Source organism: Cervus canadensis, chromosome 14 (genome assembly GCF_019320065.1).
Source record: "Cervus canadensis isolate Bull #8, Minnesota chromosome 14, ASM1932006v1, whole genome shotgun sequence".
Classification (NCBI taxonomy): Eukaryota; Metazoa; Chordata; class Mammalia; order Artiodactyla; family Cervidae; genus Cervus; species Cervus canadensis.
Window position 1 is genome coordinate 10,990,771 of NC_057399.1, and position 21,874 is coordinate 11,012,644.

The 21,874-nt window shown below is 50.5% G+C and overlaps 1 protein-coding gene across 1 annotated transcript in view; it reads right to left on the bottom strand.

Moving 5' to 3' along the window:
- The window catches only part of CCDC180 (coiled-coil domain containing 180), a 60,038-nt gene that overhangs the window by 23,654 nt on the left and 14,510 nt on the right, over positions 1 to 21,874 (bottom strand). The window contains 15 exon segments of the mRNA XM_043487357.1: positions 62 to 178; positions 368 to 512; positions 1,137 to 1,283; positions 2,382 to 2,562; positions 3,952 to 4,127; positions 6,794 to 7,020; positions 8,309 to 8,695; positions 8,697 to 8,746; positions 8,875 to 8,914; positions 10,524 to 10,650; positions 11,717 to 11,832; positions 12,641 to 12,814; positions 13,918 to 14,040; positions 15,725 to 15,813; positions 18,024 to 18,103. Of these exon segments, the coding sequence (XP_043343292.1) occupies positions 62 to 178; positions 368 to 512; positions 1,137 to 1,283; positions 2,382 to 2,562; positions 3,952 to 4,127; positions 6,794 to 7,020; positions 8,309 to 8,695; positions 8,697 to 8,746; positions 8,875 to 8,914; positions 10,524 to 10,650; positions 11,717 to 11,832; positions 12,641 to 12,814; positions 13,918 to 14,040; positions 15,725 to 15,813; positions 18,024 to 18,103 (2,179 nt within the window).

A 21,874-nucleotide genomic window follows, 5' to 3' on the forward strand; every position in this document is an offset into this window, starting at 1 on the left:
AGAAGAAGATAAAAAAAAACACACAAAAACATCCAGCAGATGAAGAACGTATCTGTCCTACCTCACACTTGATGTTTACTTGCAGATTTGTCAGCAAGCGCTGGATTTTCTCTATGAAAATAAGGTCCACGGACAGGTTATGGAATTTACTTTCAAACTTGCTGATGAACTCATTAGCCTTAAAGAAAGAGAAAAAAGTAAAGGAGTAAGACTTAATTTGGAACTTTTGGACTCTGGAAGCAGAGGGGGACAGGCCCAATTAATGGGTGGAAAGGAGGCTTGGCTGGCCTATTAGGCAGTGAGCAAGGCAACTATGTAACCGGGTGTCACAGGAGTCTGGCTAGAGGTCAGGGTGGGGCCTACTCACCTGGTCCAGGTAATCGCTCTCCATCTTTTCCATGTTGATCATGATTAAATTTTCAACAAACTCTATCCGGGCAGCTTCCTTCTCTAGTCGATGACACAGCGAGTCAATTTCTTCAGAAGAAAAGTTGCCTCCCTCTGAAAACAATCTGAAAATAATTTGGGAGAAAAAAAAGCCTTTGATCAGCCCTGAACCATTCCACCCATCCCAACTACTGTGGCAGGCAAGGCTTTAGATTAAAAGTACAAGATCATGGAAAAAGTTCAAGGACACGAGCAGGGAAACAACCCAGATGTCCATCAAGGCATGAATGGATAAACACATCATACATGATGGAGTATTATTGAGCTTTAAGAAGGAACGAAATTCTGACACACGGACAGACACTGAAGACATCATGCTAAGTGAAAAAGTCAAGCACACAAAAGAACAAATGTGCTGTGATTGCACTTCCATGAGGCCCCTAGAGTAGTCAAATTCATAGAGACCGAAAATACTAATAGCATAGTGGTTCCCAGCGGCTGAAGAAAGGCCTAACGGGCAGTTAGTGTTCAGGGCTTCAGCTGAGAGGGCGAAAGTGTCCTAGAGATGAACGGTGGGGATGGTGTACAAAAGCGTGAACACACGTAACGCCGCTGGACCGCCGTACAGTGGTTAAAATGGACACACTTATGCCACGGATGTTTCGTCATAACTGAAAGGTGAAGAGGCACACAAGACCACCTCTCGACAGAGAGAGCCCAGGGGCCCACGGCCCGGCGCTGGCTCCCACCTGCAGCGCTTGATGAACTCAATGTTGGTGTCGCGCAGCTTGCCCAGGCTCTCTCCCAGGTACTGGCGGAAGCTGCGCAGGGACACCTGGATGACGTCGACATAGCTGAGCAGCTCCCGATGCAGAGTGCTGCTGAGGGTCGCCAGCCTGGGGGACACAGGAGGCGGGGAGGTGACCCGGGCGCGGGAGGGCGGCCCGGGGGATGGCGTGCCCCCCGAGCAGGAGGGCAGGGCGGCGACCGGGCGCGGGAGGGCGGCCCAGGGGATGGCGTGCGCCCCGAGCCCAGCTGTGCAGGACGCAGGAGGGCAGGGTGGCGACCCGGGCATGGGAGGGCGGCCCGGGGGATGGCGTGCGCCCCGAGCAGGAGGGCAGGGCGGCGACCGGGCGCGGGAGGGCTGCCTGGGGGATGGCGTGCGCCCCGAGCCCAGCTGTGCGGTCAGCAGAAGCACGCCTCTCTTCACAGGGCAGACAAAGCGGTCTCAGAAGGGCGTTCAGAATGCCAGCGTGTGCAGACAGAGTGCCAGACTCTCAGGAAGCTGGGTCGGAGGGCATCTCTCCCCCGTCTGGCTCCTGCCACCAAATTGCTAAGAGAATCCCCAGGGCCTCCCCTTACAGCCACCCCCTCTTAACTCCAAGAAATGTGGCTCCTGTGCCCTGGGACTTCCGGAAAGAGCAGCCTGCAGGCTTCCTCTTTACATCCGAGTCTACCCTAACCAGCTGCCTCCTGGGTACCTGACCACAGTACCTGTGAAGTCTCCTCACCTGTGACCAGATGGAGGCCTTCCGGGGCCTCACCTCAAATCCCTGAATGGCCTTCCAGGAAAGCCTGGTTCTACCTGAGCACACCCCCACCTGGAGCTGGGCCAGTGCTCCTCTCTGGTGGGAGAATTCCGCCTCCTCCTCACCTCCCTCCATTCCATGCCCAGGGCCACCTCCAGGAAGCTCGTCCTGATTTCCCTGGGTCTTTCCCACCATGGACATGTCAGGGCACATCATTGGTATCCCTGCACTCTGACATTTGCACCCTTTTCTCTCTCTGGCTGCTCCCCCACCCCCAGAACCAAGCCCCTGGCCAGATGTGTCACCGCAGTTGGACTCCTACTCTCATGACGAGATGAAAATCCTTCTGGAAACCCCAACTCTTCTGCTGCCCACAGCGGATGGGAGGACTGCTTCTCTGAGCAGAGACACCTGGCCAGGGTTCTGGGGCTGCCAGGCCATGACTGAGTCCCCCAAGACCCTTACTTCTGGCTCTTGGTGGCGTTCAAGAAGATGTGCTCCATGTCAGAAATCTTGCGGCGGAAGTGTTTGCTCTTCAGGTTTTGCTCTTCTTGGAACTGGCAGAACATCATCCTCTCCTTCCTCAGTGTCTCCATCACCCCTGCACAGTGACTGTCCAGCCGTTCTTGGTGAAGCAAGAGTTCAGCTGAAAGAGGACACGGGGCGGGGGGGCTGAGGTCCTCTGGGACCCTGGGTCCGCTCCGGACAGCGTTCTCCTGGATAGTGATGTGCCTCTCCCAGGCGAGCTACAGAGAAGGGACTTCTTAGCCAAGGTCCAGTCCCCACTGCCCTCTCCAGGGCTCAGCCTGGGAGTGGACTCAGATCTCAGGGGAACCCATCCGAGACAGTCCCAGTGTCCTTAATTGGAGAGGAGGCTCTGGTTGGCTGTGAGTGGTGGAAATACCCTGCCAGAAGTGGAAGGGAACAAGGTCTGGGAGCTAGAGCATCTCCCATTCTGGGAGCAGTGGGATGAGTGTTGAGGAGGGCAGGGATTTTGGTGAGAGGGTCTGGGAGCAAAAGACCACCACAAAGTTTGGCAGTTGGCATCTGACCCTTTCTATCAGTGGTTACTGATTTCCAACAAGCCTGAATTATGGCGGACTTTCAGAGCTCCATCATAGGCCTTAAGAGCTAGCAGAGAGCCTTGAGTTACCTCATCTGACCTCCTATTGCCAGGAATGGGGGATATGCTGTGGGCTCAGCTCTGCCAAAAACAAAGGCGGGACTCTGGGGCTTCGCTTCTCTGGCCTCCAGATTCACATTGTGTGTTGGGCCAGGAGCCAGGGAAGAGAAAGGAAACCAGACTTCAGGGAGCATCTTTGTTTATATTTATATTTAATGCACACATTTCCCAGATGAGGACAACGAGGCCCCAAAAAGTCAAGCAGGTCTCCTAAGGCCACAGGAAGCTCTCAGGATCTATGATGAAGTTTAAAGTATGACTCAGGTGAAAACCTGACGGGCACCATTGAAGCTTTCAAATAAAAGTGCCCTCCCCCCAAATGATGGAGCCTTCTGCCTTAGAGAGAAATGGCATGTCTTTTTAAGTATCAAAAACTATAAGCTGAAAATAATGGCTACCACTTTTGGAGACTCTGGCTTATACCAGTTGTTCATGATTCTGCACTGTACCACTTCAAGGAGAGTTAATTACCACCATCAAAATACCCTCAGGAGGTTAAGGAACAGATCAGAGAGGTCACATAACCTGCCCAGAGTCACACAGCTAGAGAGGTTGAGCCTATTAGCTCCGATTCCTGAGCTACAGGCCTGCCTCTAGGGCATCCGTCATGAAAGTGTGAGTGACAGGTGTGGGAATGTATCTGGGACTGATAAAGCTAAAATAAGACAATATTCTTCATTTCTGCATCTAACACCCTCTTTAAAAGATCTTAGATGAGGATTCTGGGTACAACTTTCTCTGCCAGCCTGGGAGGTGTGAACCCTCACACACATCTTCCAGGGTGTGACGACAACATGCTCAGCATTGTGCGGTGCAAACCGGGGCTGCCTGATGAATGCAGAGCCACGGTACCTGCCCTGACGTTGTGGATGTCCTTCTCAATGCGCTGGGCTCTTGGCTGGTGCAGGTGCAGACGCAGCTCCAGTTCTGAATCCAGTTCATCAATCTTCCTGGCCATGATGACCCGAGCATTGAGGGCACATTGGTCAAACCATTTCTCCAAGTGCTCAAAAAAGCCAGTTCGAAGCCTGAGGGAGAGGCCAGCGAGAGTCAGCAACTGTGACCAGGGAGAGATCTCTCCAGGTTGATACATAAAGTGCTTCCTTCTTCCATTCCTTCTTTCCTATTTAATTTCCCACTACACTGTATCTCTTTGTCTGGGTGGACCATCATTCATTTAGCCAGATCCCCTGGTTGGTGGACATAGCGTGGTTTCCATTCATCTGTTCTTACCAAGAAGACTGTAATGTGTAACCTCATATATATGTCAAGTGTAGAATAATTTCTATAGGATAAATTCCCTGAAAGGGAATTGTTGAATCAAAACCTAAAATACATTTGTGGATCTGGTTGATATGGCCAAACTGCTTCTGTTGCATGACAGTGAATAAAAGTTCCTATTTCTCCATTTCTCACTGTGGACGGTGACTGCAGCAATGAAAATAAAAGATGCCTGCTCCCTGGAAGAAAAATCTATGACAAACTCAGACAGTGTATTAAAAAGCAGAGATATCACTGGGCTGACAAAGGTCCGTACAGTCAAAGATTTTTCCAGTAGTCATGTACAGGTGTAAGTTGGACCATAAACAAGGCTGAGTGCTGAAGAATTGATGCTTTCAAATTATGGTGCTAGAAAAGACTCCTAAGAGTCCCTTGGATAGCAAGGAGATCAAACCAGTCAATCCTAAAGGAAATCAACCCTGAATACTCATTGGAAGGACTGATGCTGAAGCTGAAGCTCCAATACTTTGGACCCCTGGTGCAAATAGCGACTCATCAAAAAGACCTGATGCTGGGAAAGACTGAAAGTAAAAGAAGGGGGAGGAAGAGGCTGAGATGGTTAGATAGCATCGCTGACTCACTGGACATGAATTTGAGCAAATTCTGGGAGATAGTGGAGGACAGAGGAGTCTGGCGTGCTGCAGTCAGGTCTGTAAAGTCAGACACGATGTAGTGACTGAACAACAATTTCTCCATAGCTTCAGACTGTATTGTCAAACCCTTGAATCTGACAATTTTGTCATATTATGACGAGACTGAGCATATTTTTATGAGTTCAAGACTATTAAATTTCTTTTTCTATCTACCATTCACTAATATCTTTTGCCCATCATTCTAGTATGTAGTTTCGCTTTTTCTTGTTAATTTCTAGGAGCACTTTATATATTGGGAACACAAGGTCCTTTGACTGAGATGTGAACTGCAAATATTTTTGCTAGTTGATCGTTTCATCCTGTTAGAAATGCAGCATGATGTTCTTGGCTGTGTATTGTCAAGATGTTGGTTCTCTCCAAATGTATCTATAGATTCAGTAACAATTAAAAGCTCAGCAGATGTCTTCTTACAGAAACTGATGAGCTGATTTCAAATTTATATAGAAATACAAAAGGGCCAAGGATAGTCAAGACAATTCTGGAGAAATCAAGTCTGAAGGACTTACACAACCAGATAATAAGACTTAGTATAAAGCTATGGTAATCAGTCGGGGTCCCTGCATCAGGAAGATCCTCTGGAGTAGGAAATGGCAACCCACTTGCAGGCAAATATTCTTGCCTGGAAAAGTCCATGAACAGAGAAGCCTGGTGGGCAGCAGAGAGCTGGACATGACTGAGTACATGGCACACACACCATCAGTCAGGGGAGGCCTGGCAGAGCAGTGGGGAGAGAAGAGTCTTCTCAAATGGCCTGGCCTTAACTGGCTATTCATACAGGACAGAAGTGAATTTGACTCCTACCGCACACGTAAGCAAATATCAATTCCAGTTGAACTGTACATCTAACTATGAAAGTTTATAACATTTTTGGTAGATAACACAGGAGAGTATTTTCATGACCTTGGGGTAAGCAAAGATTTCTTAGAGAAGACAGAAATCACACTAACCCTAGTGGAAAAACTGATGACTAAGACCTTACTAAAAAGATATCTTTTCAGCAAAAGCTATCTTTACAAGAGTAAAAAAAAAGACAAGCACAGAGAATGTACGAACATTCATGATGTGTTTAACTAACAAAAAAACTCCGGTCTAAGTCAGGCAACTAACTCACATAAATCAGTAAGAAAAAAGATAGGTAATCTACCACAAATCAGCAAAGAATTTAATGAGGCATTTCACAGAAAGATGATTAAATGGCCAATAAGTATATAACAAGACACACGACATTGTTATTCATCAGGAAAATGAAGCACCACTACACACACACACCAGAGTGCCTAAAATAAAAACGACCGACAATAAATACCAAGTGAGGATATGGAGCAACTGAACTCTCATACATTGCTGCAAACTGTTAAAACAAACCACTTTTGAAAACTCTTTGGTAGTATCTTTTGGTCATACCTTCTCAAGATGGACACACATATATAAGTCAACTTCCCAATAACCCACTCTTAGTTATATATCTAACAGAAATATATACACATGCTCACCAGGGGAAGCTGGATATAAAAGAATACACTCTATATGATTCTATTTAAATAAAATTCACAAACAGGCAAAACTAATTCAGAAGTTAGAATGCTTGCTGCCCCCTGCAAATAGATACATCAGTACTGTCTTTCTAGATTTCATATATGTGTGTTAGCATATGGTATTTGCTTTCTTTTCCATCTGAAACTAGTCCAATCTTTTGTTATTATATTTCACCTTGTTAATAAAACTCAAAGAGAATGAGAATAAAAGGGGTTTTCACTCACTGTTTCTTAATCTCTAAAACTAGTCTGGATGGAATGATCACTTCTTCTAAGACCCTGGCACTGGAAATGTCCTTGAAGAAAATGGCAGGAAGGTTGGAATGGGGTGTCTTGCTGTTCTCTTCTTGTTTCAGGGGTAGGAAAACAAAGTAAGTGTTCCCACTAGAGGTTGTGAAGAACTCCATCTCCTCCTGGGAGATCTCCCCTAGACTCTCCTCCTGGGCTTTGACCTAAGCAGAAAACAAGACTTTAAGCTCGGCGTCATTGAACAGACTTGGTAATCCTTACCATAGGTCCTTTGACATCAGAGGTTGTAAACCTGTGGGATGAAAGTTGTCTATGTTTATATATATGTTTCTATGTTTATATATAAATATACATTTATATATTTCTATGTTTATATTTTAAAATTGGGAAATGCCACCTAAAAATCTGAATTTCTGATTTCTCTTAAAAATCAGAAAATCTGACAATTCTGAGTCTGCATTCCCATATGGCATCACTGGCTGGAGCTGAATAATGGTTGCATGGTTGCCATAGACTGAATGTTGGTGCCTCTCCAAAATTCATATCCCCAGTGTGTTGGTATTTGGAGGTGGACTTTGGGAGATTATTAGGGCAAGTAGGCAGAGCCCTCCCTCATGAATGGTGGTAGTGCCCTTAAAAACGAAATATCAGAGAGCTTGCCCCTTCCACCATGTAAGGACACAGAAAAAAAAAGAGCTGTTTATTACCAAGAAGTAGGTCCTCATCAGACACTGAAGCTGCCAGTGCCTGGACCTTGAATTCCCAGACTCCAAAACTGTGAGGAGTAAATCTCTGGTGTTTATAAGCCACCCAGTCCACGGTATTCCATTATAGCAGCCTGAACCGACCAAGACAGGAGGCCTCACCAAGTCACTGTTTTATCCTGGCGTCCAGCCCTTTTCCCTTACCTGCCCGTGGTCCCTGTCCAGAGGCCTCATACGCCAACTCTTCCACAGCACTACAGGAAAGGGGTCTTTGCAACGTCATGGTTATGGAATTCAAATTTCTGTCCTGTGAGTCTGCATGTGTTTTGAGGATGAGATTTATTCATATGAGAGTCATTTCCCTGCACTCTAAGGAGAGCTGTCTGCCAACCTGGATATGGATCTGTGCTCTTACACAACCAGAGAATGGGGAGAGAGGCGGAACGGAGCAGCTAAGCTGGTCTCTGCAATAAAGAGGCGCTGGGGGAAGACAGAGGACCTGGGAGGGGGGAAGAGTCGAGGGCGGACGACAGAGTCGGTTGCCGGATGGGATGTGAGGACAGGAAGGTGAAATTTAAAAAGTACTGCTGGGACGTGAGAACGGGATCTCTGCTGGCAGCAATGAAAAGTGTGCATACGTTTGTTATTCTTTAGACACAGCCTAATGGAGACTGCTGGTCTCCATTAGGGCTAATGGTCCCCACTGGGGACCCCGGCTTGTGCTAGGGACACAGACAGTGAACACAGCACACGTTCCAAACCCAAGAGCGAACCTTTGCTGGCCTACCTCATCCACAGACGAGCTCCTCTGCTCCTCCTCCTCCTCCTCTTCCTCCTCCTCCTCCTCTTCCTCCTCCTCCTCCCTCTCCTCCTCCACCTTCTTCTTCTCTTCCTCTTCTTCTTCGTGAACCAGCACACTGGCCTGGTTTGGGGGTGATCTCAAGGAGCTGTCTCTGTCAACCTGTGTCTCTTCCAGTCCTGGAATAGAGTCCTCCCTGGACTCATCCGTCTCTTCACTCAGTACGGACTTCTGTGGGCTCATGACCACCTCTTGTGTGGTGGAGGACTCGACCTCTTGATCTTCTTCTTCTTCTATCTCTTCTGCTTGGCTTGAGGAAACTCCTCCTCCTCCTGCCGCTTCTGTCACGTTTGCGCGTGTTTGCTTTGAACCTTCGTTTTCCTCTCGGACTTCCCGTTCTCTTCTGGAACTGCTTTTCATGTGGTTCTGTTGATGATTGGCCCCAAAGCACAGGAAGAGACAGGTTACCAATGCAGCCTGATTGGGCCTCCCTAGCCCCCAGATACGTAAGCGTGAAGCTGGGGAGACTCAGACTTGAATTGTAAAAGTGTTACCTGGTTCCCTCAACTGGAAAATGACTTCTCCCTCCAGGTTCTACGAGGCAAAAACACAGACACGTACACAAAGCTGCCTTCCTCCATGTGCCACTTCTCAGGGCATCTCTTTGCTTTAAGGAAAAACCCGTCCTCCCTGCCTTCTACATCTGATGCAGGCCCTGACCACTTATTTCACAGGGGTGAGCAGGGTGTTCCTGATCAGCTTTCCTTAATCTCAAGCACGTTAGCAAAGTTTGTTTATCATACAATGAAAATCGCGGAATAAACCCTCATTCTGACATTTTTGGTAGTGATCTGGAGCAAAGAACAAGCAAGTGTAAATGGAGAGATGCATCCAAGGGGCGGGAATCTGCCGCACCTGTTGCTGGATGTAAACATCACAACGACCGTGATGTGCATGACCTGGGCCCCCTCTTCACTCTACATGTTCCCTGTTTCACTGGCTGTGGGTGAAGCTGTGGAAACACCGTGTCACTGGCAGCAGTGGGCTGGGACTCGAGCTCCTCACAAGCTGGGTGACCGTGGACAAGCCCCTTAAACCCGAGGGACCCAGGTCCTTCCTGTGTTACTCCCATCATAGCAGCGCCTCCGTTTTAACCCAGGCATCCAGACTGATCTCAAAGCTCCACCTCTGGACAGCCTGAGTTCCACTTCAACCCAGGAGCCACACAATGCATTTACGAGCCATCGGGACAGGGATCTCTGCTGAGAGGAGGCTTCTCTGAGGAGTCAGGAACCCCACATCTGTTGGAAACCCGAGCCCGGTTCAGCGTCCACCACAAGTACCTTCCGCCCTGGTCGTGCAAAACTCTGGGTGCATGTGTGGGGAAGAGCCACCTCTGGGAGTCAGACAGGACACTCCGGGTGTTCCTGCTTGTACCAGGAAGCACTCAGTACGTCTGAATTACGTGCAGGACCCTGTGCTGAGGGCAATCAGAGCTGGACGGAAGACGGGGGCCACAGCTGCCTCACAGGAAACGCCTTCCAGGAGGAGGCCCTTAACTCCTGCATTTGCCAACAACCCACGCACAAGCACACTCGGAGAGAGGCGAGGCGGCGGGGTAAAGAAGGCGAGAGGAGGCCAGATGGGGTGGGTGGGGCCTTGTCACTGGTAGTGGCTGGAAGTGTCTGGGGGGCTGGGGTGTGTGGGACAGAGGGATCCCCGCAGAGCAGCAGGGTGAGGAGGGGCGGGGGGCAGTGGCACGTGTAGGAAGGGCGAGGAGTTGGTTGAAGCAGGGCAGTCAGAGGCGGCGGCCTCCATGGTCATCTAGCGACTGTGGGCTGGGTTTGGCTGGGGCTGCGGACTGGGGAGGGCTTTCTGAGCAGGAGAATGGGTAGGTCAGAGCTGGACTTCAGGATGGTTATGCGGCATGGTGAGTTGGATGAGTAGGACTCGGAGGCCTATAAAATCAGCCTTTTAATTATAATTCTATTCAAGACTTGAGGCCTGGATTCTGAGCCTTTGACCTCTTCTAGTCTGAGAAAAAGAGAGTCTCTTTAGGAGACGCTTTTAGTTTCTCACTCCTTGATATCCTGGCATAGACTCTAACTCCCCCTGGGTTATTGAGGCGAATATGAACTAGAAGTCATCCTCTCCTCTTCACTTCTGGGTGAGCAGCTGGGAGCTTTTGTATCCCTTTTCGTACCTGTTCAAAGATTTCACGCACACAGAAGTGTCGGCTGAGGCGGAAGCTGTAGGAGCTGAGTTCCTTCAGCGTGGTCACTGGGTACCCCACCACCTCCTTGGTCAGGAGGCCATGGAAAGCCTCGTACCTCGGAGGAAGGCGGGTGACAGCACTGTCAGTGGGAGGGCCAGCTGGGGGCGAGGGACCCCAGCCAGGGCCACGCCTCGGACCTCACGGAGGCAGGCGAGCACCCGGCCTTGAGCTCTGTGCGGAGCTGCTGTGGAGGCTTCCTTTCACAGTAATGGTCCTCGGTTTGTTCTGCTATTTTCCTGATCATACAAGCAGTGCCTACTCTTTGTAGAGCATTTTAGAAAACACCTACAGAGAGAGTTCTTTGCATATGGTAACAAGGGTTCCCACTTTCTGTCTACAGTCCTAACCCCGTCCTAGAACTTCACCTACATCATCCCATCAAACGCTCCAAAACCAAGGCCCCAGATTTCATCTGTCCCTGAGGTCAGAAGGCCAAGGTTCTGGGAGTTATTTATTTGCCTTACAATGTACTTCTGAATCTAAGTACTGCAATCAATTGGCAGTGCAATCCCATTTCTGTGGGATTATTAATATTATAAGAATCCCAATTCTTATAATATTAGTTGTACAAAGATGTAAGATAGTTCACAGGGAACTGTCTTTAATGTGGAGAAACGGGCACCAGTCTTAAAAAGCTTATCAGTTAGAGCACGGTTAAATCATTATGAAGCATCCATATTAACGAATGGATGGTCCTTTAAAAATGAAACAAAGTTATAGAACAATTCTCATTTTAAAGACACTTTACAGGTGTATACATACCAACATTTATAAATGCCTATGTCCACAAAATGGATGAGTTGGGCAGAAATGAGAATTTCCTATATGTTAGTACTGGTTAGTTTTTTTTTTTTCTTTAACAAAGCATGTATGTTTTAAAATTTAAGCAGGGAGGACCCACGCTCTTGACCTTTAAACTACACGACCCAGAAACATCCCTCCATAAGTTTTTCTGATCTAAATTCTCCTTGAAAGCTTTTGTGTTGACCGAGGGCAGAGCTGCAAAGCAGCACAATGGGCTCTGAAGCGGGAGGCAACCGTAGGCTGGGCTCCCAGGCAGGCAGCCTCTGACCGTGAATATGAATTCTAGGCCATCCTCGTCTAGAGTCTGGTCTGCCTACCTGCATTTCATATTCTTCAGAAAATCCTTGGCCTTTTCCAGGTGTGACTTCAGGTTATTCTCATAGCTTTGCTGCCTCAGTTGGTCCAAGAGCTTGTCAAGGTGAGCCTCCTGGGCCTGGCAGCCACACCAGGAGTGGAAGGAAGCAGATGTGAGTCACCAGCGCTCCCAGAGAGGATGTGACATGCAGAGACCCTGCCCCTGGAGATGAGGTCCAGGTACCCCAGGCAGGCTTTTCTACACGAGAAGCACCATTCTTACTCTCACTGCTCTGGGCCTGTGGGCGCTTCTCCCTGCCTGGACTGTTCTTCTCTATTTTGAATCCCTGATGACCCCACTTAGATGGGGCTCCTCAGGGACATGCCCCTTCCCTTCACCCTGCCTGGGCCGGCCCCCCTTACACCTTCCAGAGACGCCTGCGCCTCACTCCCCTTCTCACTGCTGTGCCTGATGTCAGACGCCGAGGGCATCCCTTCCACCCCTCGGCTATGTGAAGGCAGGTGGGTGGGGGCCAGCTCATGTCCTTGGGGTCAGGATGACTGCCAGAGGGAGATGTTCCATGCCCCCTAGTCTGTCTCTCAGGCAAGCCCCATCACAGTCGTGTCTGGATCTGGGACTCATTGCATAGTCCAGACCTAATTCCACCAGAACTTTACTGCCACCCACTCCCCATGACCAGGGTGAGCCTCAGTTTCTCACCTGCTCAAGTTTCATAGCTTGAGGTTTTACATTGGAGTCTAAGATACACTGGGGGCTTATTTTTACATAAAAATAAAATATGGTGTGAAGTATTTCTTTTTTTTTTTTTTGCACCTGAATGCTAGCTGAATTCACGGGCCCCCAAGCAGAGCCACGGGCAGCTGACAATCTGGGTGTGGCCCTTGGCTCCTCGCCTGCTGGGGTCACCTGGATGCCGGGGCCACACCTGGTTCTCCCGCCTGTCCTTCTGCCGTTGCTGCTCCATCCTCTTCTCGAGCTCCAGCTCCTGCGTCAGCAGCACACTCTGATGTGTCTCCCACAGGCTCACAGCCTCCTGGAAGTAGCTGAAGAGGTCTGAGCTCTGCTGCTCTGTCTGCTTTGCCACGATCTCGAAGGATTTCTGCGGGGGCAGAACCCAGAGGAAGGGCCTTTAAGTGTCAACCGGCCCCCGGGGAAAGGAGAAGGGCCCCTCTCGTGGGGCTGCCTCGCCAGCCCGTGGAGGCCCAGATCTCCAGGGACTGGGGTCTGAACACCATCCCTCAAGGTTATCTTCACATCCAGCCTTCCCTTCTCCGGGACAGCATTCCTGGTCTGTCCATGGCCACACCCTCAGACTGGCTGACATGAAGTCCCATCTCTAGACCTGGACCCTGTCCACTGAAGACGGGGTTCGGGGCCTGGAAGGAGAAAGGCACCGCTCTGGCATCCAGTGGGCCATGCCCATCTTGACCTGGGCATCTCTCCGTCCTTGGAGCTCTCTGACACAGCACTAGAGCCAAACACCAGAGCCTACTGTTGAAGTCTCACCTCTCCCTCTTTCATATGTGTCTCTTATACTCTCAAAGGGCCTGGGGTTGGCAGACTATGGCCCGTGAGCTACATGTAGCCCTCTGCCTTTTGTATTTAACCTTGGGAGCTAAGCACAGATTTTACATTTTTAAATGGCTGGGGGGAAAAAAATACTAAAGAAGATAATCAATCATGTAATAATTAGGTGAAATTCAAACTTCAGTGTCCAGAAATAAAGTTTTATTGAAACATAGCCATACCCATTTATTTCTGTGTTGCCTAGGGCTGCTTCTCTGTGATACGAGCAGAGTGAGAATTTGGGTCAGAAGCCTGCCGCCCCACAGGGCTTAAAATACTCACCATGTTTAGAGGAAACATCTGCTGAATCCTGCTCCAGACTCTAGGCATCTGGGACTCGGGCTAACTGCTCCTTTTGATCTCTAGCACCCAGACTTGGCAAGGGCCTGGGGGGGGCACTCACTGTCCGAGAGCGTTTGACTGGAGTCTGGGGGTGGCTGGGGAGCCAGGGGTGGGTGAGCCTGGAGTGCCTGGCGGCTCAGGGGAATTGCTCCAGAGGGGCTGGCCATGACGAGGCAGAGGCACTCACCAGCGACAAGAACGCTGGAAGCCCCTGGACTCCCACCCCTCTCACAGCCCAGCATCCCGGGTGACCCCCACCCTACCGCCCAGCTGCGCAGGTCCCCAGTTACGCACGTCCAAGGCCTCCAGCTCCTCCTCCACCTTGCTCTGGAGACTTCCCACCATCTGGAAGAAGGACGGGCTCACCAGGCTCTCTGCCTCCTCCTCAGTGAAGGCCTTCCAGTCCAGCAGCTGCTTCTGGAGGCGGACAAGGCAGAGCCCGGCTTAGGCTGCTGGGGGCTTCGCCTCAGGACAGGTCCTGCCCCAAGACCAGCCTCCCACCCGTCTCCACGAGCCTCGGCAGCAGCCCCCACAGTGCCCAGTCGGGCCAGCTTCATCTGCCCACCGTGTCCAGGTGCTGGCTGAGTGCCACCCCTGGCCGCTGACTCCGCCAGAGGTGTTCTCATTGGCCCCCCTTGGCCGATGAGGGAACTAAAGCTGGGGGAGAAGTGAAGGGACTTGCTGGAGGGCACAAACCTGGCAAGTGGTGGGCCTGGGACCTGAACTCTCCTACTTCTGACCCTATAGGCATAAACTGCCATCCTGCACACCCTCAGCATTGCTGCTACACACTCTCAGCAGGCCTCCCATTTCCTGTCTGGAGTTATGCCAACTGGAAAGCCAGTTCTCTATATTAATAAAGAGTTGATCTGTGCACAAAACCTAGAATAAATCAACCTCCCCCCATTATTATAAAACGTGAAACGTGTCTCCAGTTGTAGACTTCCAATGCTGCTGCCCAGGAACATCAGACGCCCTCTGTCAGGCTCAAAGTGCTCCCGGGGGACGTGGTGAGCTCTGCACTCACACCCAGCACGTGCCCAGCAGAGGGCCGTGAGCAGGGGCACAAGGAACCGACTCTAGGGCCACAGGGCCGTGGAGCCCCAGGGGCAGGGGTGAGTGAGGAGGTGAGTGCTGGGGGCGTGGTCTTGGGGAGGCTCTCTGGAGCACAAGGCTTCCCTCCAGGCTTTGCTCCTAAGGTCTATGTCCCTAAAGGGCTGACTAGGAGGCATGTGATGGCCCCGAAGGCCCCAGAGCAAGCAGGCAGAGCCCTGTGGACTGGGACAGCCCCTGGACCTTTTGCAAACTGGTCTTCTCATCTTCAGATCGGGCCAGCGACACCCACCCTGTAGGACCTCGCAGGATCTGACGAGTGGTGCGAGAGAGCGGCACAGCCCCCGGGACCACAGCACCCGCAGGGTGGAGCGCACTGGAAAGCCCTCTGCTCCCGTGAACTCTGTTCAGAGTCCTGATGGCAGAGAGCCAAAGCCTGACAGACACACGTGTGAGGCCTGGGGCAGCAGGCGCGTCTTGGGGCCTACAGGCAAGACCGTCACGGCCTGGAGACTCCGACAGCCACCGGGCATGTTAGACCGTCTTCAACACGATTAGGTGTGGGGGATTTTCATCTAAACAGTCTGACAAAGGAGGCAGGGAAGGGGCCTTTTGACACAATATGTCCTCATAGCTCAGGAAACCAGGCCTGGGCATTGAAGGGGGTTGTGGGAGGTCTCACTGTCTCACACTCTGAAGAACAGAGGCTGGCCGGTAGAGAGTGAAGCTGGGTGTGATAGCAACGGCAACACTGTTTATGAAAGGGAACTGGTGGAATAACTCCCATGACATCACCTCCACTGAATAAATAAAGTCAAGTGATACAGAGGGTCAAGGGTGAAGGCTGAGGTGGCCAGAGTGCTAAATTTTGTCTGTGGGGTCAAGGAAGGCTCCCTGGAGGCGGTCAGGGCCATGGAGGGGTAGGTGGGAACAGCTGGGGAGGGGGAAGTCCAGGCTGAGGGAATGGCTTCAGAATGGCCAGACACCAAGGCGAAGGGAAAGCTGGGGCTGCAGGGTGGACAGGGGCAGGGCCGGGAGGGACACCCACCCTGCACGTCTGCACTTGGGCAAGGCACTCCTGCCAGATCTTCTCATACTGCAAGCGGATCCGCATCATGCAGTCCATGTGGTAGGCGTCTCCACGGGTGGGGAAAAAAACACGTCAGCAGCTCTTCCAGAAGAGGGCAGGTCGGGAGGAGGGGTTTCCCACCTCGCGGGAAGTGGCTTCTCCCCAGCAAAGTGCCTCCAGAGCAGGGGCCATTTACATCAGGGGGTGCTGTCTCCCTCACCTCAAAGTCCTCAATACCCCAAGACAAGGACCTCAAATGAGCAACCACAGTTTTCTGTTCTGATTCCGACCCCTGAATCGGTTTCAAGGCTGATGAAACTCTTTCAGGGTAGCTGTACTGAGCGACAGAACAGTAACCAGGTGCGAATTAAGCGCATTTACAGATCAGGTCTGGGAGGAATCCCTTAAGAAGTGATGGGACCAGCAGAACATTCGGAATGTGACCGACTGGTCTTTCTCCTCTTCCTCCTCCCTGCTGTTTCTGGTTTATAGTCACCGCAGTGTGACTCTTGGTGTCTAAGGTAAGGAACTGAAGTTTAATGTTCCTGTCACTTCTAGAAACTGAAAGATGACCCAGAGATGGTGTGGTGGTTGCTCCTTGACAAGAGCTGGGGAGGAGGGCAGGTTAGGGGCCAGTGAGGACCCTGGGGAGGGTAGATGTGGAACTGGTGGCGAGAGGCCATAAAGCTGGTTCCTGCCATCTCCGGGGCCACCGCCTAGGCCAGCACATCCCCACCCCTCCTAGGAAGTCACTGTGATGAAGCCCCCCTCTCCAGGGTTTCTGTGCTTCTGTTCCTATTCCCCTCTGATCTGCCCACTGTCCACCTTATCACTCCCAGCTCGGAATCTTCCACCGGGTTCCCACTGCCTTCAGGATGAAGTTCAGCCTCCCACACGTGGCCACGTGGCCAGCACAGCCTGGCCCTTTGGCCTCTTCTCTTGTCCCCCAAAGGTCCGGCTCTGTCTGGCCTCTCAGCCTCCCCACATACCAGCCTTCTGGCTTGGAAAGCCACCCTGACCCCTGGACGGGTCTAACTTGTACTCATCTTGCAGCTTTCAACTGGACGGTCACTTCGTTGGCCAAGGTCTCACATAACCCTCAACCAGGCTCTGTCCCAAATCCAAATGAAAGCAGCTGGTCACCCGTCCACCCCCTGCTGTAACATCCTGTGTGGTCTGGACTCTAGAGACCTACTCTGTGGGTTATCAGGGCCCAGCACCTTGCTTGTTCCTAGGCGGTGCCCGATGAATGGCCGCCATTGCTGTTATTTAGGGTCTCAGGGCTCTGACCTTTGGTGTTATAATACAGTTATAGTATCTTTAGAATTATAAGTCTGAGAGTCCTGGGCGCAGTGGTGGGTACCGCTCACCAAAGCAGTCAGGTCAAGTCCAGCTGTGACGTGTCCTTGGCTGTGGGCCCTGAGCAGGATGCTTTAGCCCTCTGTGCCTCTGAATCTCTCTCCATCACAGGGGGCAATGACACCACTGACTTCACTGGGTCATCTCAAAGGAGATGAAAGTATTATATACATTCTACAGGAAGGCTTGGCAAACTGCTCGATAGTAAATATTTCCAGCTTTGAGAGCCATACAGTCTCTGCCGCAACCACTCATTTCTGCTGTTACAGAGCAGACGCAGCCAGAGGCAGCACGTGAACATGAGCAGAGCGGTGTCCCGGGGAAACTTATTTACCGACGATGGGTTGGAGTGTGAGGACAGGTTATAGAGAATTTCTAAACATCACCATTTATTCTTGAGCACCAAATCAGCCAGGCACTGAACTACGACTGGACCACAGAACTGTATGTGTTTCTTACGTGAACCTCACAGGGTAGGTATCTTTATTACTCCTGAGATCCCCACTTTACGGAAGAGGAATGTGAGACTGAGAGGCCGTGACTCCCCCGAGGTCACAGAGCAGGCACAGCGCGCCTCACACACCCGGGATCTGGCCTGGGAGCCACCCCTCTAGGTCATGCTTGTGGTCAGGGCTCAGAGCGTGGCGCTGCCACGGCCGTGGGCTGAGCAGGGACGTGGCAGGTGGTGGGAGGAGGGGGGCCCTCCCAGGTAAGGTCTCGGGATCCGATATGGACCCCCCGAGCCTACTCTTCCCTCCACGCCCCCACTCATCTTCCCCAGGAGTGATCTGCCACCTGTTTCTGAGTTTATAATAGACCCTGACATAAACAACTGGCCGACAGACGGAAACTGCTCCAAAGCTTCTGCTTGAACAGAGCTCTGGAGAGACCCGAGTGGGATCCCACAAACTTCACTCACCGAGGTGCTTGTTCAACGAGTTGAGAGAAGAATGCCATTCCATCAGCTGAGCTTTGCTGTAATTGGGGGGCAGGAGGTCACTGGGGAAGGAAGGTGTGACACGTAAGCCACGCTTGAGTAAAACACTCACTGACCAAGACTGGAAGCATCTTCAAGGAACAACGGTCCAGGGGAGTATCTACACAGACACTGAAGAAATATGTGACTTGTTGGGGATTTTCTGGTGCCAAAACATATGAAAAGGTCTATTAATATCAGTGAGCCTGTTACTTAGAAAATAAAATTGAATTTTCCTAATGGGGGAAAAAATGGTTTGTATCACACAACCCAGGAATCCACTTCAAGGAACCCAATCACAGACAATATAAAATATATACAAAGTTTATGCATTAAGACAGTTGCTTAACAGTTGTTTATAAACACTCAAAAAATAAAAAACAACATTCATGTCCAACAATAGGGAATTTCTTAAATAAAATACATGAATTCTTTACTGTAGTCACTAAAAAGAATTTGGTGGATTGAAAAATTGTCAACATTGTTAGTTCCTCCCACCAGCAGGTTGAGTTTATTTCCCCATTCCAGGTTCTGGGCTTGGCCATGATATTTGCTTTGGCCAATGAAACACCAGTAAATATGTCTCAGCATATTTACCAGTCTCAGCAGAGGCTTGAGACTTCTGCTTGCCCTCTCTTGTTGCAGGGAGCCCTTTTGCCAGCACCAGCACCACCACCGGGCCTCCAAGCCTGGATTAGCCTCCTGGAGGGTGAGACAGCAAGTGGACAGAGGCCCCAGCTGTCCCACCCAAGGCTCCAGACACAGGAGCAAGGCCACCCTGGACCATCCAGCCCCAGCCGAAGGAAACTGCCCAGCCGGCTCACAGAATCATGAGGAGCAAAAAATGATTGTTGCTGTAAGTCACTAAGTTTCAGGTGGTGTTTAGTGGTGTGGAAAAAATGAATATCACAAATTACTTATTGTCCATATTAGGATATTTTGACAGTGAAGGGGAGATGCTAAGAACAATTATGCCAAGACAAGACATGTAGCCCAAGATGGTCTTGGGCAGCCTACTTATAGTGAGATAGTAAAGAGCTAAAAACAAAGATCATGGCATCTGCTCCCATCACTTCATGGCAAATAGATGGGGGAAACAATGGAAACAGTGACAGACTTTATTTTCCTGGGCTCCAAAGTCACTGCAGATGGTGACTGCAGCCATGAAATTAAAAGATGCTTGCTCCTTGGAAGAAAAGCTATGACAAACCTAGACAGTGTATTAAAAATCAGAGACATTACTTTGCCAACAAAGGTCCGTTTAGTCAAAGCTATGGTTTTTCTAGTAGTCATGTAGGGATGTGAGAACTGGACCATAAAGAAAGCTGAGCACTGAAGAATTGATGCTTTTGAACTGTGGTGTTGGAGAAGACTCTTCAGAGTCCCTTGAATTGCAAGGAGATCAAACCAGTTCATCCTAAAGGAATTAGTCCTGAATATTCATTGGAAGGACTGATGCTGAAGTTGAAGCTCCAATACTTTGGCCACCTGATGTGAAGAGCTGACTCATTGGAAAAGACCCTGATGCTGGGAAAGATTGAAGGCAGGAGGAGAAGGGGATGACAGAGGATAAGACGGTTGGATGGCATCACCAACTCGATGGACATGAGTTTGGGTAAACTCCGGGAGTTGGTGATGGACAGGGAAGCCTGGAGTGCTGCAGGCCATGGGGCTGCAAAGAGTCAGACACGACTGAGTGACTGAACTGAACTGAAAAGAGCAAAAGGGAAATACTAGAGTGTGCAGGGCATGATCTCAAGTCTAAACATTGTACTAAAGGCAATGTGGTGTCCTAGATTGGGTCTTGGAACAGAAAAAGGATATGGAATGGAAATGGAAAAGTGGAAAAATTAATTGGTGAAATTTATAGTTAGTGAAAATGCATCAAAGTTAATTTTAGTGTTGACGAGCATCCGGTGGCAGGGTAAGATGACAACACTAGGGAAACTGGATTAGGAACATATAGGAATTCTGTGTGTTATCTTTGTAACTTTTCCGTAAATCTAACATTACTCCAAAACGAAATTTTTGTTTTAAAAAATTATATGCACATGTATTTATTGGATCCAAGAAAATCCACGGGAATTCTCCTGGGAGAGACCCTGGGACTCTTAATAAAACTCCCAACCCTTCTGCCATCACTACCCACAAGCCTACAGAGGACCTGGCACGAGCCAGAACAAAGGTTCTCACCGGGTGGCTGGGACTCGGGTTTCCAGAGGGAGGCCTGCAGCCACGGGTTGGGATGGGACGTGGGGCCTGCCTGAGGTCCCACATGAGGCGGTTAAGTTCCCTGGGCAGCTCCTCGGGCTTGATTAGAAGGCTCCCCAGCTCTGACAGGCCAAGGAGAAGTGGGGTCCATCTGGTGTACTTTGTGGGAGCTGTCCAGACCTGCCTGCACAGATACCACAAACCCAAACCTTTGCTTGACACTCACTGGAATCCTGGGATCAAGACTTTGCAACTTTACCTTGAAGTTGTATGTGTTTGCAATGCGTCCAGATGCTGGAATTATGTCCTGACTTCACCTTTTATATATCCCCACTGCCGGGTCCTCTGTCCTATAAATGTGCTCTTGCTTCTGCTATCTCAGAGCTGCCCACAACTTCCTCCAAGCCAGGTCATATCACACACCCAGCTGCACACGCTGCCTGAAGACACTGCCGCTATACGCTCTGCCCCAGCTGTGGCCAGAAGCACCAAAGGACGCATTTTTCTCCATGTGCTTGGCCCCAACTTTCCCCTCCACGTGGGCAGCAGCCAGCCCCACACTCACAGCCTGTGTGAAGGAAGTGCTGGGGCAGAGAAGACATCAGCCTACAACTCTTTCTGCTTTTGGTTTGCAAAAGTCTAAGTGCTTAGGGGAGTCGAGAGCATTGGTGATGAGCAGGCGCTGGAGGACTGGGCAGAGCGCCCTGGGGAGGAAGCGGATGCTGTGGCCCAGGACTCTCTTCACCCAACAGGAAGGGGCTGGGGGACAGGCGGACACAGCAGGGTGGCGGGCGCCTGGCAGGGCCAGCAGGTGGGTCCTGCTTCCTGGTGCCACTGCTGGAGCAACTATAAGACCCAGGTCTCTGGAAAGAAACGGCTGCCTGGGTGGGGGCACTCAGGGGCTCAGAGCAGTCTCAAGACTCCTGTATCCAGCTGTGTGGAGGCAGCAGCAGTGGCCCAGGAGCATGTGTGATGCTTTTGAACTGTGGTGTTGAAGAAGACTCTTGAGAGGCCCTTGAACTACAAGGAGATCAAACCAGTCAATCCACAAGGAAATCAACCCTGAATATTCATTGGAAGGACTGATGCTAAAGTTGAAGCTCCAACACTTTGGCCACCTGATGTGAAGAGCCAGTTCACTGGAAAAGACCCTGATGCTGGGAAAGACTGAGGGCAGGAGGAGAAGGGGACGACAGAGGATGAGACGGTTGAATGGCATCACTGACTCAATGGACATGAGTTTGAGCAAACTCCAGGAGATGGTGAAGGACAGGAAAGCCTGGAGTGCTGCAGTCCATTGGGTCACAAAGAGTCGGACACGACTGAGCGACTGAACAACGTGTGTGGACCAAACACTGACGACCAGACTTCCCAGGCTTGGCTCTGGGTGGGATTCCCTGGCTTTCTGTTGATGGGCAGGATCCCCAAGAAAGACTAAGTTTTGCCCACCTTTATGAACAGGGACTCAATGTCAGAAGTAGGTGGAGTCATGTGTGTGTGTGTGCTATGTTGCTTCAGTCATGTCCAACTCTTTGCAACCCCATGGACTATAGCCTGCCAGCCTGCTCTGTCCATGGGATTCT